The sequence below is a fragment of the Ambystoma mexicanum genome, chromosome 10, assembly GCF_040938575.1.
Source record: "Ambystoma mexicanum isolate Mex_15411 chromosome 10, UKY_AmexF1_1, whole genome shotgun sequence".
Taxonomy (NCBI): domain Eukaryota; kingdom Metazoa; phylum Chordata; class Amphibia; order Caudata; family Ambystomatidae; genus Ambystoma; species Ambystoma mexicanum.
Window position 1 is genome coordinate 1,015,062,902 of NC_090932.1, and position 18,210 is coordinate 1,015,081,111.

Genomic DNA, 18,210 nt, shown 5'->3' on the forward strand with positions numbered 1-18,210 from the left:
GTGTTGAATACAAAGTGTTTTATTTTTGTATGTCAAACAGAGACCTCCAAGGAGAATATGTGCCATTAGGATTCTCAAAGTCTCTTGAAGAGAAACCTGGGGAAGGGAGCCAAATCGCTTGGGACTGTGAACATTATCCATTGTGAACTTGTGCTGGAGTACATATTTGTTGTTCTTCTTTTGAACATTTGTGCACCTTTCAAAACCAGAACCATTACCCTAAGTGCCATAATGTGAGGGCGAGGATAGGATTTCGGACACAAGACAGTTTGCTTTGGACATCTTGACATTGGACAGACCCTTAGTTTTGGTTGAGGTAGGGAAAATACCTCCTAGAGTAGGGACAGTAAGGCATTTTCCAACCCCTTTTTATTGGAATAAAAGTTTATGGCAACAAACTTAATTCCTCTGTGTCCATGTCTCTGCACACCTACAATAAAAAGAAATCTGTAAAATGGTGCTCGTCAGGATGCCTTACATAAGTTAAGTCCTCAGACCAGAATCCTATTCCAATCTAGTTTCTTTACCTACCTCTAAAAAGGAACAGCCAAATACAAACAAACAGTACTTTGGGACATTGCCCAAGAAAAGCGATGGCTTCTACCCGCTAACCCCCTTTGGTCTCTTGATCATAGGCCCTTGCCTATGTTCACAGTTTTATAGAGTCCGTGTAATGATGGAGTACCGTCCCGGGACTCCAAGTAGGTTTTTCTCTGCTTCTCCGTCTAATTGTTAAATATTACAGTCCTTCTCCCTTGCATCTTCCTTGTTCCCCTTTCAATCTGGGGTTCTCAAGTCAATTCCTCCTCCCCTCTGGAATGCCACTTCTGATCATGCCCCACTCTGGGTTTTCTTTCCCTCTTGCTCAGCAATGGGATTTATCTCTCTTGTTTTGCCACCTTCCTCCCATTCCTCTGAAGCCACTATATACTGGTTCCTGGTGACCGGTGCTACCTAGGAGGGGGCGTGTAGTCTGTCTCTCATCCTGTCACGAGTCGCTTGCACGACTTAACTGGACTCTCGTCCAACAGTGAGGATTCATCTTTCCTGCTTGCTCGATGTGGGCTCTATACACCGTTTCTACTCTGGGTATTCTCTTGGCATTCCAAGGTGCCCAGTTCTCCTGGCCACAATGGATGGTCCCTGTTAATCGTCCGTGGGATCTGGCTGCTTTGCGTACAGCACGCCGCCGGCCGGGACACCACGTTGGGTGTTCTCACTCTCCGACTAGCCACAACCCTGTGCACTGCTAAACAGAATATCTCTCCTGATTGGCTCCTTCACTGACATTTCACGTGGAGGCGGATTCCTTCCTCTCTCTGCTATCTTTGGTGAGTACTGGCCAAGGTTTGTGTCAGAAGCAGAGTCAGCCATTAGAAGAGGGGTAGAAGATTCAAATACACCTTAGCTCCCATATAGCCCATGAAGGTGTACGTGTCTGTGGTTTTGGGATGATGACTTAAGTCCCTCTCTGGGGGTTTCCTTTCTCCCAAAGGGGGAAGGGGGAGAAAAATCCCCTCCAGAGGGATCCCTGCTTACCCTGTCCCTTTGGTGGTGTTAAGGACAGCAAACACACCTCCCTAGTCCCAAAGAGGGTGGCTCCCCTTTTGGGAGAGGTGATTGGATTCATCACAACAGTCTCACCTACCGAACATGCTTTTCGGATTTCCAGAACTTCTGTCTCTGAATGCCCATTGTGGGCTTTTAAAAGGGTTTCCAGGATATGAGGGGACTGGACCAAACCTTTATCAGGATTGTCAGCCATCTTGAAATGTAAAATTTCACTTCTGGTACTCTAGAGCAGTGCATGGGGCATCTCATTGGGATGAAGTGCAGAAATCTAATTAGTTTGTCAAGAAATGTCCAGGACTGAAGAAAAAAAAAGTGTTACAGCATCATGCGGTAAAGGAGTAGATTTAACTGTGTATGGGGGGGAGTGGTATGTACAAGCTAAAGTAACGCCAAAAAGTAACTTGGAGGGTGACATCACGACACACGCACAATACGCCTAGTATGTCACACGTCAGGGAGCAGGGCCCTGTGCAGGACAATACACGCGTGAAAACACACAATGTAGATGTAGTCCAGAGGTATAGCTAAAAAGAGATGAGAGCACAGGGATTGTGAAGAATAATAACACTTCTAGCAATAATAGTATATGTGCTTGTGGTTTGTTTTAATTTTTGAGAGCATGTGTGCAGGTTGTTTTGGCACATATGCACATAGGGTTTTGTTTATTGTTTATTTTTTTAAGTATAAGTCCAGCATAATTAGAGATTTTAGCTGGAGGTAGCAGTAGGAGTAAACTAGGAGGATAATAAGGGTTAGTGTTATGTGTATTAATGAACCACAATGTGCCCATGTTTTAGAAGGTCCAAGGCAGACTTGATAGAAGCCATTATTATTTTGTGTTTAAGGGGCCACAGCACACAGTAAAATGTAATTTCTGCTGACACAATGAAACAGTGGAGATCAGCTCATCAGGGTTGTGGAACAAAGAATCCCACAGAAGCTAATTAATTGTTGCCAAAGGAAAAGGTTTATGGGAAGAGAGACCCAGCCAGACACCAGCTGCAGTGCCACACAATAGGTTTCAAGGGTTCCGGCAGGGAATAAAAGGGCAAATGAGAATTAAATAGGAGAAATACAAATTCATCAACAGTGTCCTGAAAAGTTCTTCTAACTAAAATTGGCACGATGCAAGGGAAAAGATGGGGGGGGACTAGCAAGGGATGAGGGGCGAGAGACAGGGAGCCAACCAGGAGGATAACACTGGGTGTTCAAGGCTTGCAACAGTACCCATGGCCTTGGCTCGGTGCAATGTTCTTGCTTCGTGTTAGCTCCAAACACAGGGTCCAATTATCTTGCAGCTGTTTATGTTTAATGTTCAACTATGCCAGCCAATCACAGCTAAGAGTTTTCCTGCTGGTCAGCAGAAAGTGAAGTAACTGTGCAATGGGATGTTCAGGAGTCATGACATCATGAACAGGGTTGTTCTGGGTTTTGTTCCAGGAAATGCGTTATCCAATAGAATTACCCCAATGTATGGGCCACTATGGGGGCCTGATAATGTTTCACCAATCAGCTTGTTCAACCTGCCCCAAAATGTAATTCATGTTTTGTTGTAAAATTGAATCTCGGCAGTGAGCGTCACTGAGAATTCCTTCACCCAATTTAGTTCTATGGGACTATCTAAATTTCTTCTCCAGCTGTGTTTGCAAAAAAGCAGGGTTTTTCCTTGCACTTTATATACTGGTCTTCTAGTTACATTTGTGTATGCTATTCCGGTCTAGCAGCACACAGCCATCCACACTGAAACCCCAGATGTACCTCAACACCTCTGCCATTAGTATACAGGGACAGCGATTGAAGACAGCCAATGAAAAAAAAAATTGGTCTAGCTGGGCACAAATTGAATCTTCAGCAATAGCACTTGATCTTAAACCACCAACAGCGCCCACCAACGTTCCTGATCTCGGGGCTGCTTACTGGGGCCTAGCCAGCCCACCTAAGTCCTAACCTGGCAAAAATGCACACAAGCATCTTTTAATTTAAACTCTTAGAACCTCTTATACGGACTGCGGTCACAGAGGGCGGTCCAACGTCAAAACACATCAAGGCCATACAAATGGGGAAAGGGCGCTATATAAATAACAAATACAATACAATACTGCATTTGGATTACTTAGCAAGATGCCTTTCTTTACAATACATGCATCTAGTTACCCCAGCACTGCTTGAGACAGATTTCTACAATACTTTCAAGAGCGGTGATGAAACACACTAACCAGCCCAAACTATTCCTTCTCCCGGTCAACAGAAGCAAAATGATCATGGTGATCATGCAGTGTGGCATCCCCATATTCCCCACATAAGCCTCTAGATAGCACATTTGCCTACATACCAAGTTCCGCCTTCAGATATGTGTGCTCCTGCTCCAGCTTCTCAGCCCTCTGCTCCTCTTGCTGGTGCTGCTCTCGCAAGGCCTGAGTGTCACTGCGAAGAGTCTTGCTGTCCTGTTGCAGCACTAGCACCTGCAATAGCATCCAGAAACACATCTTAGCTCAGCTGTACCATACACCAAGAAAGGCTTGTATACCAAACATTGGAACCCTGGGCGTGCACAGCAGCCAATCGGACTGTTCACACTGAGGTGCACCCTCTGATACCAACCAGAATGCTGACAAAGCTGCTTGCAGCTTCCTCTACCAAATCCCATTGGGCCCTGCTGTAAAAAAAGAAATGTATGAAAAATGAAAACTTGCCTGTTCATGCGTTTTTTCTTTCTTTGCCACTCCCAGGCAGCTATAGTCTCTTCAGTCATCATTATAGTTGCATAATGAAGACTGAAAAGAACGGTAGTGCGAGGGAGATATCAACTTTGTATGTAGTGCTTCATGAATGAGTGCTCTTTCTAAACATTGTAATAGCTGTTAATACCACATTCAGGCCTGCTCAATTTATCAACCTCCGAGGATAAAGAACTGAGAATACATGGAAAAAGATAAGCTTCCGTTCACACACCGGTGTACTTTACCCATTTATCGCATTAGGACTTGCATTTTTCACTCACTCGCGTGGATGCTTATGGCAATAATCACGGTGTTGGAGGGCTGCAGCGCGTGGCAACAATTTATTTATTTATTTGCATTTATAAAGCGCAGTCGCGGCCCTGAGGAAGCGTGGCGCTGTTACAGAGAATTCAACTTGACAAAACAAATATGTGTAACTATGAGCAGGCAGGCAGTACTACTGTTCATGAGGTTACAGTTGAACAAACGTAGTTACACATATTGGTTTGGATCTAACAGAATAGTGACGTTTTAAGCATTTTGCGGAATATAATGTAGGATCTCTCATTTCTTAGGGTTGTGGGCAGTGCATTCCAGTTTTTGGGAGCCAAGTGTTGAAAACTAGACCCTATGCTTTGGTGCTCTTGAAGGGTGGTAAGTAGATCTGGTTGGTCAGGTGAGATCTGATGGGTCTGTTAGATGGGTTGCGGGTGATTCTTTCCGATAGGTAGGGTGGGGCATCGGAGGAGAGGCACCTGTGTGTTATGGCCAGTGTTTTGAAGAGTATGCATTCTTTTACCGGCAGCCAGTGTGGATCTTTTTCTAGCCCGAGAGATGTGTTCCCTTTTGGTAATACTCAGGGCAGCCCTGAGGGCATTGTTTTGTGTGACTTGAAATTTGGTGATGTTTTTTGCAGAGGTGCCCAAGAATAATGCATTGCAGTAGTCTAGATTAGCACCTACTGTGGCTTTGGCTATGGATAGGCAGTTGTTGGTAGAGAGGAAGGGCTTGACAGCATTGATCAACTTAGTGGTGAGTGCGGCGGAGGATGCTATAGCATTGACCTGGCGTGACATGGAAAAGGATGAGTCAAGGTAAACTCCTAGGGTCTTTACCGCTGCTGAGACAGTGATGGTGGAGTTGTCTATGGTAAATGTTTTGTATTGTGGTGGGAGCTTGTTGAGCGCATCTGTTAAGCCTATTATGAGGATCTCTGTCTTGTCCCAGTTTAAGCAGAGGCCGTTGGCCGCCATCCATGTCTGAATGGCTGAGTAGATCTTGGTTAGTGCTGCAGCGTCTTGTTTGTATGTGCCTGTTAACGGGAGTAGTACCTGAGTGTCGTCAGCGTAATTGGTATATGCTATGTCGTTGCAGTCCAGATCATTGAAAAGCGGGAGGGTGAAAATGTTGTACAGCATGGGGGCGGTGCATGAGCCCTGTGGGATGCCGCAATGGATGGTAGTGGGGGAGGCGCATGCAGAGTCGGAGAAGACTTTCATGAGCCTACCGTTTAGGAAAGATGAACCCAAGCAATTTCCTCTGGTGAGAAATGGGCTTCGTTTTTTAGGTGCATCCCTAGAATATCGTGGTCGACAAGGTCAAAGTCAGTGTACAGATCTAGGAGGAGGAGAAGTGCTGGCTTGCCTTTGTCCATGATGTCGCCGAGTTGTATTTTAAGATCGAGTAGGGCAGCCTCCGTTCTGTGTCCTGGACAGAAGCCTGATTGTCTTTTTCCTAGGATGTGGTTTTCTTCTAAGTATTTCTGGATTTGCATGTATGCAACTTTATCCAGTATCTTAAGCAAGAAAGGGACAGTGGTGATGGGCCTGTAATTATTGGCCACTTCAGGATCCAGAGTGTTTTTTTTTTTTAGAAGGGGGTGCACCCAGGCTTCTTTAAGTCTGTCTGGACAGTGTAAGCATTGAATAATGCGTGTTTCTGCACAGTCTTTGACTAGCTTGGCTGGGCAAGCATCTCCTTTGCAGTTGGAGGGCTTAATTTTCTTCATAATCTCTATTACTTCAAGTTCAGCGATTTCCCTGAATTTGAAAGGGGTTATTGGGTCTTTGTCAACCAGTCGCTCTGTACTAGGTAGGTCGCAGATGCTGGGAGTGAGCACTTGCTTTGCATTGCAAGTACTTTTGATATGCTGTGTGAGATTCTTGTTGTGCTCCTGAATTTTCTTTTGGAGGAGTTCAATTTTGTTTAGTAGGGCAGTTGGTATTGTATTCATTTTTGATCTTAATGATGTCTAGCGATTTGGTGGCTGGGATGGACAGTTCTCTGAAAATATCGAATAGCTCTTTGGATTCTGAGGTGGCATTCGTGATTCTGTCATTGTAGGAGGCAGATTTAGCTGCGACTATTGCTTTTTTTATATTGTGTGGCAAATGCTTTGTAGGAGGATAGCGTGGCTGCGTTAGGGGCGCTTTGCCATTTGTTCATGGCTTTGCGTTTTTGGGTGCAGAGTTTTTTACTTTTGGGGAGAATGCCAGTTGCCCTTGTTAAAAGCTCTTGCATCTCGGGCTGATCGGGCAGGTACAGCCTTCCCATGCCGCTGTTTGCCTCACTAATCCCAATAGTGGCAGTTGAACATAAAAAAGCTCCTGGGGTGGAGGAGGAGCAGACCAACAAGAGACCGAAGGAGAGGTCTGAAGGAGGAACCACCTTGGCCGGAGAAGAATTTTGAGGAGGAAAGAGCTATCAGGGGAGAAACTGAGGAAAAGCCAGACTAATTTAGGATTTGATGAAACCCCACCACATGACCTCAGTTAAACCCATTGCCTTATCTTCTGTTATTTATAATAAAAACTTTTGAATGATGTCACTTGGATTCAAGTTATCTGTTAAAAACGATGACAGAACTCCTACAATATTCACCAACGCCATTTAGGTGTAGGCGTTTTCCACATATTATACCTCATAATCATTCACTGCTGGTGTTATTCCTTTGGAATTCTGGCAGTGGTACATACCTCCAACCATATCATTTGTAAGGCGGTAAAAATAATTTCGTGTTTTCAAATACCACCTGTTTTTACAGTTACCTCTAATGAGGGCCCTGTGTTAGAAACCTGCGACCTGCAAATTATGTGTGGTTGTTTCCTTGCGGTATCGCTGCTCCATTTTCTTGGTCTTTCAAAAAGATGCAATTTAATCTGCATTGCAGCAAATGGAAGTATTAAGAGGGACTTTCTGAAACAACTCTGCGGGAGGGTTACGAGAGACCTCCCTATTTAGTGAACAGGATAATCGACACTTTGGTTATGCCATGCTCAATTAAGGTAGTGTAATAGCAGAGGAGTAAGGTTTAGACTTCAGGAATAGAGGGTGAGGGGGCTAATTGCACAGTAGGTCGCACACAGAACACTAAATCAAATTAGACAGAATGTACAGAAATACTCTCTGTCTCAAACACAACTCATGCAAAATCATAGATCAGTAATTACTCCTAAAGCAAAATCGACACACGCACCACACACACACACACACACACACACACACACACACACCCAATTTGCTTGCTAAACTGTTTCTTTTAAAGTAAACATTAGTCTGAGGCATAAAGTGAAGGAAAAACCGTTGAAAAGCAATAGAACATATAACAAGGCCCCTTCAATTTAGAAGTTCTTTCCTTACTTAATAAGTATGTCCAGTGCTTCAAAGATCATAGGAAGGTGCCTTTTGCCGGAAGACGGAAAGCTACATAAGTGTAGAACAAGTAATGGCAAAGGCAACAGGTAGGTACATGTTACAGCTAAGAAGAAAATTAAGGTACATTCTGAAAATTAGGGGTACTCTACAAATCCCACCACTCTTCGGGGAAGCACAGGGAAAATATTTGGCCAGAACACCACCGATCAGGATCAGGCACGGGAGAGCTAAGTGGTGAGCTTTACTTCTGTACAGCACCCTATGGCACGGGTGGAGGTGGTAGAAACAAGTATGCACTTGAGGGGCGGAAGGAAACACTTGCAGCTGAGACAGACTCTGCTCCAGGAAGGGCCCCCGCTTCATGTTGGAGAGCAGCAGCTGCAGGAGAACAAGTCTTGGGCCACAAGCTGCAACTCGGTACAGGGAATGATGCACTGTAGAAGCCCTGGATGAAGCTGGGTAGCCCACAGGGTGGTTTCCGGGACACTCCTGCAGGCTTCTTTGGGCAGTATCTTTATGCATGGAACTGTTTGGCCCCACCAACCCACTGGCCTAAGCACCAACGAGGGTCATTAGGAGATATATATAGAGAGGCAAGGCATTAATGGGCCTAGCTGGAGACAATGGTGGAAGTCTACAACGGTCATCCTCGGGTCTTCAGTTGGCTACAACTTTTCGTATTGGGGTCTTGACTCCAAACAATCTTAATAATGGCTGCTGGGCTCCTCTTCTTCTCCCTAATTCAAGCTTGTGTTGCCCCCAGCCCACCAATAGAAAGGTATGCAACCATTTAAACTGGCAAGCAATCATGGCCAGCCCCTTTCCCACACCTCCCCAGCAACAGGCATACCCCGCACCCACATCCAGCAAGGACGCACACCACTGGGCGTTTCCCATGAAAATCTAGGTTCTGACCGGGAAACAGCTTACCCTTTAAAGGATTTCCTGACTGAGAGGGCAGTAAAAAGGCCAAAAGGACAACATTTCCAAAAGACAGGGCGAACAATGCTTGCTGCAGTCATTTTTTTATTTTTAAACCAAATTTATTTTGGATCGAAGGCATACAGGTAAATACAACATAACATTTGCCATCAATTATTAATTAGGTTCTGTATCTTACTTGTGTTCGTACCCTACAGTTTGTAGAAGTTTCCTTAGCCTTCAAAGAATTTTAATTTTCCAATTCCCCCCCCCCCCCCGCTGCCCACTCCCTCCATCCCCTTCCCCTCACTTACCGCTCCACCCCCACAACTAACCACTACTTTAAACTATAGAGTTCAACAGATTTAAGATCTTTTCCTGATGCTTGGGTCCCGGCATATTTACTTCTGGTGGGTCTCAGATGACATGCGTATTCTGGAGTAGGCGGGGTTTGAAGAATTGGGCTTCTCTGTCCCGCACCAGTTCATGGAATGGGTTCCATATAGTTAATCATTTTAGGTATTTTCCGATACTGAGAGCACATATCTTCTCCATAGCCATTACTCCCCAGACCTTGATCAACCACCATGCTGAGGTCGGGCCCTCGTAGTTTTTCCAGTTTTGTGCAAGGGTCATTCTTGCTGCTGATAACAGGTGAGTAATGAGAATGGCTGTCGTTCCTGACATTGCGTATTTACCTTCTATGGGGACTCCTAAGAGAATTATTTTTGGAGATCTCGGCAGTTCAACCCCAGAAGTGTACTTTATGTGGCTTAGTATTTCCTTCCAATAGGCCACGGCTTTGGGGCATATCCACCACATATGAAACAGGTCTCCCTTCTCACTGCAGTTTCTCCAGCAGTTTGTTGAGTATGACTTTGTGATTTTATGGATGCCGTTCGGGGACATATACCATCTGAGGCATAGTTTGTAAGCGGATTCCTTAATCGTGGTGCATCTGGAGGTGCTGTGTGCACGTGCCCATATTTGGTTCCATTCCTCCTCTGTTAGCGGCTCTTGCATGTCTCTTTCCCAGTTCATTTTGTATGTGAGATTGTCAGTCGATTGATCGTTGGAGAGCAGTCTATAGAGTCTGGTGATCCCCTTCGCCGTGTTGCCTTCCTGCAGAGACAGTTCTAGGCCTGATGGCGTTCTTGTGCCCGCTCTCTTCACTGTCGGGTGGGTTATCCAGTGCCTTATTTGTGCATATCTATAGCGCTCATTTTCTCCTACATTGAATTTCTGCTGACAGTCTGTGAAAAGTAATGGAGCGCCGCCTTTGTACATGTCTCTCAGGTACATGGTCTCGGCCCCTGACCATCCCGCCCAATACTTTCGTTGAAGACCCGGTGTGAAATCTGGGTTGTGCATCAGCAGCGTATATGGTCGCATTCCGCTTGGGATGCATTTCCCAGCTTTGAATGAATCGCCAAGTTTCAATAACCCCTAGTTCTCTGAAGAAGCGACCCAGGGCTTGTCTATTTTTCTGATCAGTTGTTGTGGGGGATGGTGGGGTGGAGTCTTTTGTCCAGCATTGGGTCCATGACACAGTTGAAATCCCCACCTACAATCGTTGGCCCTCGCACCAGCTGCCCAGCAGATCCGTTGTGAACACATCCTGGCGACTATTAGGAGCGTAAATGGCTAGGATTGTGTATAATTTCCCCTTTATCAACCCTTTGAGCCCCAAGTACCTGCCTTTTTTGTCTTTGCGGATTTGTAGTTTTTTTAAGTCTAGCGCCCTCCCAATTAGTATAGCTACTCCCCTTTCCTTGTCACCACTTGAGGAAAAAAATTGTTGTGGGAAGGCTCGATTGGCCGTTCTCTTCTCGTCTTTAGGGAGGAGGTGTGTCTCCTGTAGGAGTCCAATCACCGTCTGCAATGTTTTCAGCCTGTCCAGTAACACCCGACGTTTTATTGGCGAGTTCAGGCCCTGTACATTCAGAGACATTACCTTTGACTCAGCCATTTTTGTGTAGGGGAAGTTGCGCAGTTTCGGGCTGGGAGTGCGGCGGGTCCAGTGACTCTCACATTTGCCTTTTCATTCCCCTGTGTCTCTAACTTGTTCTGTTGATGTGCCTCTTGATTCCTTTGCTCTTCCCCCAACACTCCAACTCTCCCTCTTCCTCCCCACTTTCCAGATGTGTTTTTCTTCTTCCTCCCTGCGGGTTTTGTGTGTTTCGGTGTGTTGTAGTCCTCGACCATTGTTCTAAGGTTGTACACTCTCTTGTTAGTTGCTTCTCCTAGTGTTCTTCCGTCGCTAGTTATTCCTGGCTCTGTTGCGTAACCTTGGATTTCCCCGTTTTCTTTGACTTTTGCTTTTTCTCGATTGACCATTCCAATGGTTTACTCGCAGTGTCTGGTGGATTGGGACGTGGTTGGTCATTCAGATGATCCTGGTCTTCCTCTAGCTGTAGGATTGAACAGCCTTCCTCGCAGGTAGAGATTTTCTGCTGCTTGCCCTCCCATGTAAAGGAGAGGCCGAATGGACACGTCCACCTGTATCGTACCTGCTTTGCTTGGAGTACCTTTGTAATTGGCTGCATCATTCTTCTCTTGCGGACAGTAATCAATGCTAGGTCTTGGTATAGTTGAATGTGGGAGCCGTTGATTGCGAGATCATTGTGGGATCTTGCTGCTCTCAGGATGTCTTCTTTCTTGTGGTAGGACGTTACTGCTATTAGGACGTCTCTAGGCCTTGCTCCAGGGTCGTTCCGTTTTGGGCCAACTCTGTGTATCCGATCAAACCCAATTTGGTCTGACTGCGTGTCCGGGAGCATGCTACTGAAACATTGTTGCATAGTGTCTTTCAGGTCTCTATCCTGGATCGTTTCAGTCAGGCCTTTGACCCCGATGTTAGATCTTCTTGAACGTTTTTTCAAGGTCCTCTGCCAGTAATTCCAAGTTGGTTATTGGGTTAGCCAACTGGTCTAGAAGGACGCTGTTCTGGTTAGATTTGTCTGCTACATTTGATAAGCCATTTTCGACAATATCTATTCTGCCTCCCAGGTCCGCCATTTCTCTGCTTACCTCCTGGAGGGAAGATTTCAGTTCCTCCTTCATCTGTTCCAATGTAACGCTCACCTGATTCCCACGGAGGCGCTGGTCTTGGCAGGAAGGTGTCTGTGACTCAAAAAGTGATGTGCAGGACTCGATTGGCTTCTGGGGTCGAACCTCTTCTCACTGTGTGTCGAACCCGAAGGGTGAGGTTTCTGTAAGTGAAAGAATATGGGGGTTAAGGGTCTGGGCTGTTGAATTTTCCTCTCCCTCTCCCTCTCTTCCTAGCTTCTCCGTAGAGCCCCCCCCAGGTCACATGCTCACCTTAGATAGGTGAATGCTGGACTCTCCATCTGCGTCTGGTGCAGGGTGCCGTTGCCAGTTCCTTCACTGGTGAAACATAGGCCTCTTGAACTCAGAGGATCGTTACCGTCGTTAACTGCACGAGCGGTGAGTTTCCGGACACCTTTTTAGTCTTTATAGTCTTTAGGTGCGTGGCACGTTAATATTGAACAGGACTCTGTATAATGCTTTCCCTTTTGTCTTGCAGGACTCTGGAGATGGAAGATGGAGTGAAGCGCCTGGAAATGAGTAAGTAAATGCAAGCGCTCAAACTGTCTTTTTCCCTTGCTGCTTAGTCCGTGCTGAAGAGACGCCGGAGTATTTGCAGGCGTTCTATTGTGACGAGCGCGATGGGCGTAAGTAAATACCTGTCTAATGTCTCTTCTTTTGTTTTCACAGGCGGCGATGCAGCGTGAAGAAATCCGGAATTCGCGGAGTGCCGGTGAGTAATAACAATGCTTTTGTCTTCACAGGCGGTGGTGCAGCGTGAAGAAATCCGGAATTCGCGGAGTGCCGGTAAGTAATAACAATGCTTTTGTCTTCACAGGCGGAGGTGCAGCGTGAAGCACTGGCCGCAGCCGATGGATCAGGTGAGTAAGCACTGCGTGTAAAGGTTGCCTTGCTAACCTGTTGTTTCTTGTCCTTGCAGGTGCTGTTGTCAACTGGATACAGGAATGGTAAGTATAATTCTTGCAGGTTCAGGATCGAAAGAAGAAAGGCCGGAACAGACTCGGTGAGCGTTCTGCTGCAGATGCAGAATAACGCGAAGCACGTTTCATCTATCGGGTGTGGTTTAAATAGCCTTGGAGTGATGAGGCGTCTTCCTCCACGGCCCCGCCTAGGTAAGAAAAGAGTTCCAGTTCCAGAAGTGTTCCAGTGCTGTATCCAGGGAGTGGAGCTTGCCCCACCCAGGTAAGAAAGTAGTTCCTGTTCACAGAGGACTTCTAAGTGGCTGATAAGTAAGCAGCATGGTCTGCTGCAGGTAAGTCCACCCAAGCATCTTCATACATAATATGAGCCCGGCGCTTCCAGTGCCGGGACCGATGACTTTGATGAGCCTGGTGCCACCGGCGCCAGGACGAGGCCCAAAAGGTCCCAGTGGGGACCGGCTGGTGCCTAAGATAACGGTTAGGGGCCTGCTTCCAAGGATGTTGGGCTGTTCCTGACTCCTTGGAAGCAGTGATCATGACATCCAACTGGTTGTGGAACGTATTCGTGAGTCTGGCTTGCATCCCCTTCAAACAATTTAGGAGTTCCTCCTTGTGTGACGCCATATTTTTTGGTGGCAATGCTTCTGCGTTGTTGGGTCGTTGCAGGGGAGGAGGAGGTGAATCGCTCTCCGTTCGTCGTCTCTGACCCCAGCACTTTTCAAGTTGGCCCACCTGGATTTTAGCCTGTGTTCTCGTCTTTGACTGTCCGGGCCTCACCCTAGCCCCTGGCATCTGAGTTGCTCCTTTGGGAGGTGTCAGTGCCACTCGGAAACAGCAGAGCTATTTTCTTGGGCGTCAGAGCAAGAGGGGGCTCGTTCCTTTGTGCTTCAGCTTTCTTCACAGCTTTTGTTTCGTCTCCTTCTTCAGAGGAAGTACTCAGGGAGCAATTCCGCCTGCTTAGTCTACGGTGGCAGAGTGTCTTGTAGGAGGACCACCTGGGTCTGGGGAAAGCAGTTTTGTCTGTGTCAACTCTTTTAGTTTATTATATGTTCTTGCCACCCAAGGCTGTAGAATTTTTGTTTTCTGGGGAGGATAGGGCAATGCAGTGCTAGTGCGCTCTCTCGCTGGGGCTCCTTAACCAATGTGTATGCCTCCTTCACCTCTTGGAGCTCCTAGGCCGATTTATGTGCTTCTTTAGAGCTCCTGTTGTCCCTTGTCGCGCTCCCTCGGGACTTGTTTACTCTCTTGGTGGTAGCACCAGGGTAATTAATGGTGCTGCTGACACTATATATTGCTTGGGATTTTATGCAAAGGAGCACGCTGCTGCACTGTTAACAGGTATGCAGAGTGATGTCGCTGCAGACTCTGCACCTTGCTTGGAGGTTTATGCAGGTGAGTGGGCTGCTGTACGTGTCGACAGGTGTACAAGTAGGCTAATGCTTCAGTAGTTCAGTGTCCGTGAGAATGTTTAGGCTTTGTCGGGTGGGAGTTGAGGGAGCAGGAGGCCCCCGCCATGAGCCTACGCTCCCTCCTCCCCCCAACAAGGCCCTGCTGTTTTTCTCACTCCGGAGCACTTTTGCGCCCACCTCGCACAGTACATGTGCTTACTCCGGAGCAGGATCCGGGGCGCAGCGCAAACTGGTGGCAGTCCAGGATTGGCAGAGATATGCTGTACTTAGCACGTACCTTTTAGCTGTCGATGTCCGTAGGACTCCCCTCGACCCGGTCCCCCTGGCTGCTCGCTCTCAGCACACACGGCTGGTGCTGGGAGGGGGATTTGTATGTACACAGCTGCAAGGGGAAGTGTGTTGCGGGTACTGTCGCACACGAGTCACCTTCTCTCCGCCTTCCCTCTTGCTGGTTGCTCCGGTGCTTCAGTGGGGGCTGGCTGTGTTCGTTTGGGGATTCGCCTCCTACCAGGTCTGTTTTTAAGGTGTTTAGAGAGGGGACGTGGGACGGCCCCTTTTTTAAATTTCCAGGGGCTTCCAAAGTCTCCCAGTGTGTCCTCATCCACCACCCGAGTTAGAAGGCCTCTTGCGGCTCTATTGTGCCCGTGCGGGGGGGGTGCTCCGTGAGCAAGGTGTGTCTGGCGCTCCTCCCAGAGCCTTGTGGATCTCTCTGTAGTCCTCACCCGACTTGCACGCACCACGTATTATGGAGAGGGCCCCCGCTCCAGTTTTGCCTCTCAGTGGGGGCTCCTCCTCCCTCGGTGGCTCTGCAACCCCGTGGATGCTGTCCGCCCTGCTGATAGCTGGGAGAGGGGGGGGCCCCCTCCCCTCTGCCGTGTCCCACGGCTTGTTCCTCCCTCGGTACTCCTCCGATTCTTGCCGGAATGGTGGTCCGGAGCTCCTGCACCCGCCAGTTCCTCTGCCCTCAGTCTGAGGGTCCTCCCCCGACAGGCTGTTTTCCCCCTTGGGGTCCGCAGATCTGCTCAGCAGTCATTTTAAGTGTATGGTACTTTAAATGGCATTATGCAGTGAAGTGCAACCGAGAAAAATGGAAACCCAGGCGGAAAAATATCTGCTGCCACCAGCCCCTCCTGGACACCCTGTAAAAGCCACAGAAATGTTACTAAAAGACAAAGTGATACAAAGTACCCCTGCAGCAATGCACTGTAAGGTGATGCCTGCTACGTTAAAAACAGGGAATGTCGCAAAGGGAGGCAGAGTCCTCCTGCACTGGTAGCCTTAGAGACTGACCTGAGCCCCCAAAATAGATGGGCCAAGCAAAGGCAGCAAAGCAAAAGGCTGCACTTGCCTCCAAAGGTCCGCACATGAGTCAAACCATGGGAAAAGGATGGGGGAGGGGGGAGATTCCATTTATGTCAATGGAGGGAAAGCTGCACACAGAAAATCTTTCCTAACATGAAGTTAGAAGACGACTATTTAATACGCAAGTAGGAAGGAACACAATGTGATACTTTTTTTCCCCTTGGTTGTCAAGTTGCACCATGCTGTGTGCAACAACTCGCTTTTTAGCAAGCAGTCTGAGACGTGTTTGCTTCAAATATTTGGCCCTCAAGCCCCAGTATGCACACTGTAGTATGACATCCCAGTATCAATGAAAACAGTTGTGACACTCCTTCAGTTCACATAAAGGCTAATGAGTTTTCACTTAAAAAAAGACAAAAATAAATACAAAAATACAAACAAAAAAAAGACATCACAAATACCTAGCTCCCACCTCTGGAAAATGATTCCCTGACCTATGCTACAGTACCGACCACCCTCTCATCCCATCATGCCATAGCATTTAAATCCATCCTTTTGTAACCATTCTTTCATCTTTGTAAAGTGATCTGCTACTCCCAGCTGGGTTTGATCTATATAAACCACATACATGGCAAATGAGCCAGTACTGGATGAGGAGATCAAACATGGCATGCAACTTTCTGGCAGTTATTATGCATGACTTTCACAAGAGCGCAGTTTGATGAATCCCATGGAGTAATCACCAAAACCCCACCTTAAGACTCTTCCCATGTGGCATGGGGAAGGCAGCGCTACCTGATCCTAACCCTAGGAGTGGTATCAAGGGGAAGGATCACATGGGAGAGGAAGGCTATCAAGAAGAAGGGATGACTCCATTAGGAGAAATGTGGCATTCATCTTCTGAGGATTAACATTTCCCAGATATTTAATGGCATACTGTCAATGTACCATTCCCTCCAATATTAATGTGAAAAGAACCGGTTATCAAAAGTAAGTTAAAAAAGAAAGTTCAAACCTCAGAGACCCAGAAATTAAAGATGAAAACCTTGAATTGTCACAATTCTGTCTCTCCCTCTAATGTGAAGTTGGAGACTCTTTCCACAAGATCCCCTTTCTTTAGTAACTCTAAGTCGATTTATAGAACGATCTGACTTAATTAAAAATAGCATGGAACAACTTAATGTTACACCTTTTTCTATGGACTTCAGTTACCACAATGCTAAATGTACTAGGACGAAGGAGTCTAGAGGCAATGAGGTCTCAGAATAATTAATATATAAAAAAAGGTGTGGTCTAGTCGTTGCCAATTGAAATACCCAAGCAGAATATTTAAAACATGAGATGAAACCCAGCTGAGGAATGAAGGTGAAGCAGAGGAAGAAGGCCGGGGAGCAGCTGATGGCAGTGCAGGAAGCGTAGCTGGGAAAGCTACCAACATCCAAGGTGCACAGGCAGCCACAGAGAGAAGCCTGCTTGCAGGAGACTCCCGACAAGTGAAAACAAGAAAGACTGCAAAGTATGCGCAGCAGAAGAAAGCGTATTAAGAAGAAGCCAAGCGGAGAAGAAGGACTTCATGAGCAGCGTGTGGCAGACTGGTATTGCAGCAGAGGATCAACGGAGCGGACGTGTCTCCCGCAGACCACCACATCACTTACCCGAGGCTCGTAGAGGCAAGGAATAAAGCTGACAGAAAGCAGAAGCACCGCCGCAAAGTCAGAGAGCCAGCAGGAGCGGCCACAGAGAACCAGCGAGTTGGCAGAGAGGTAATGCCAATACCCCAGAGCGCTCTGTGCACTAAGACTATCACAGAAAGCAAGTTTTGAATACAGTACTACTGATAAAACAAAGAACTTATTTGCATTCAAATCTTTTTATTGCTGTTTCAGAATTATAAAATCACAACAATTGGACTTAAATTGCGCTGCTAGCAATGAAGGCAATGCTAACAATATGCTAACAAATGCCCAATAAATAAAATAAATAAAGTCTCAACATATCTTACGTTCCGGCTCACAGTAACTTCAAACTCTCAACTGACCCAACCACCCAACCCTATCCCGTCCACCCCCAACCTCTCTCCCCTCCCCACCACTGCGACCCGCTTTCCCATCCACAACTCACTTTTTCCCCCTAGTCCGTCCAACCGCATTTTGTGTAGTGCTTCACACTATTGCTTACTGTCAGCTCAGCAGCCCAAACGCTCTAAGACTCGGCGGGTATGATCTGTATTAGTAGTCTTGATATATTGCAAAAAGCCTTGCCCCACATCTAAGTATTGTGCAACCTGCGTGTCATTCTCTCACAGATCATAAGCTGCCACATGCTTCTTAGCCAGTCATCCATAGAGGGAATGGATTTGTACAGATGGTAGTCTCGCCAGTGCCTGCGTGTTGAGACATGCATACAGCTGCACGATCAAGCCATACGGCACCCGTAGAGGTAAAAATGTGCTTCTCAAATGCGGTTAGTGGTCTTGTGGCCCCCACCTTATTGTCCCTATGAAGGACCCAGTGTCAGAGTTGTAGGTATTTAAAGCGCTCTCTCTCACATATCCCAAAAGTGTCTTAGCAGACGACGAATTATGGGATATTGTCGTCTTCAAACATATGCAATATGTACTCGCATCCTCGTGCCTGCCACGCC

General features: G+C 47.0%; 1 protein-coding gene across 1 annotated transcript in view; it reads right to left on the reverse strand.

The window, feature by feature from the left end:
* The window catches only part of CCDC150 (coiled-coil domain containing 150), a 917,521-nt gene that overhangs the window by 560,486 nt on the left and 338,825 nt on the right, over window positions 1-18,210 (reverse strand). The window contains exon 7 of the mRNA XM_069618819.1: window positions 3,905-4,034. Coding sequence (XP_069474920.1) covers window positions 3,905-4,034 — 130 coding nt within the window. The remainder of the gene's footprint in view (window positions 1-3,904; window positions 4,035-18,210) is intronic.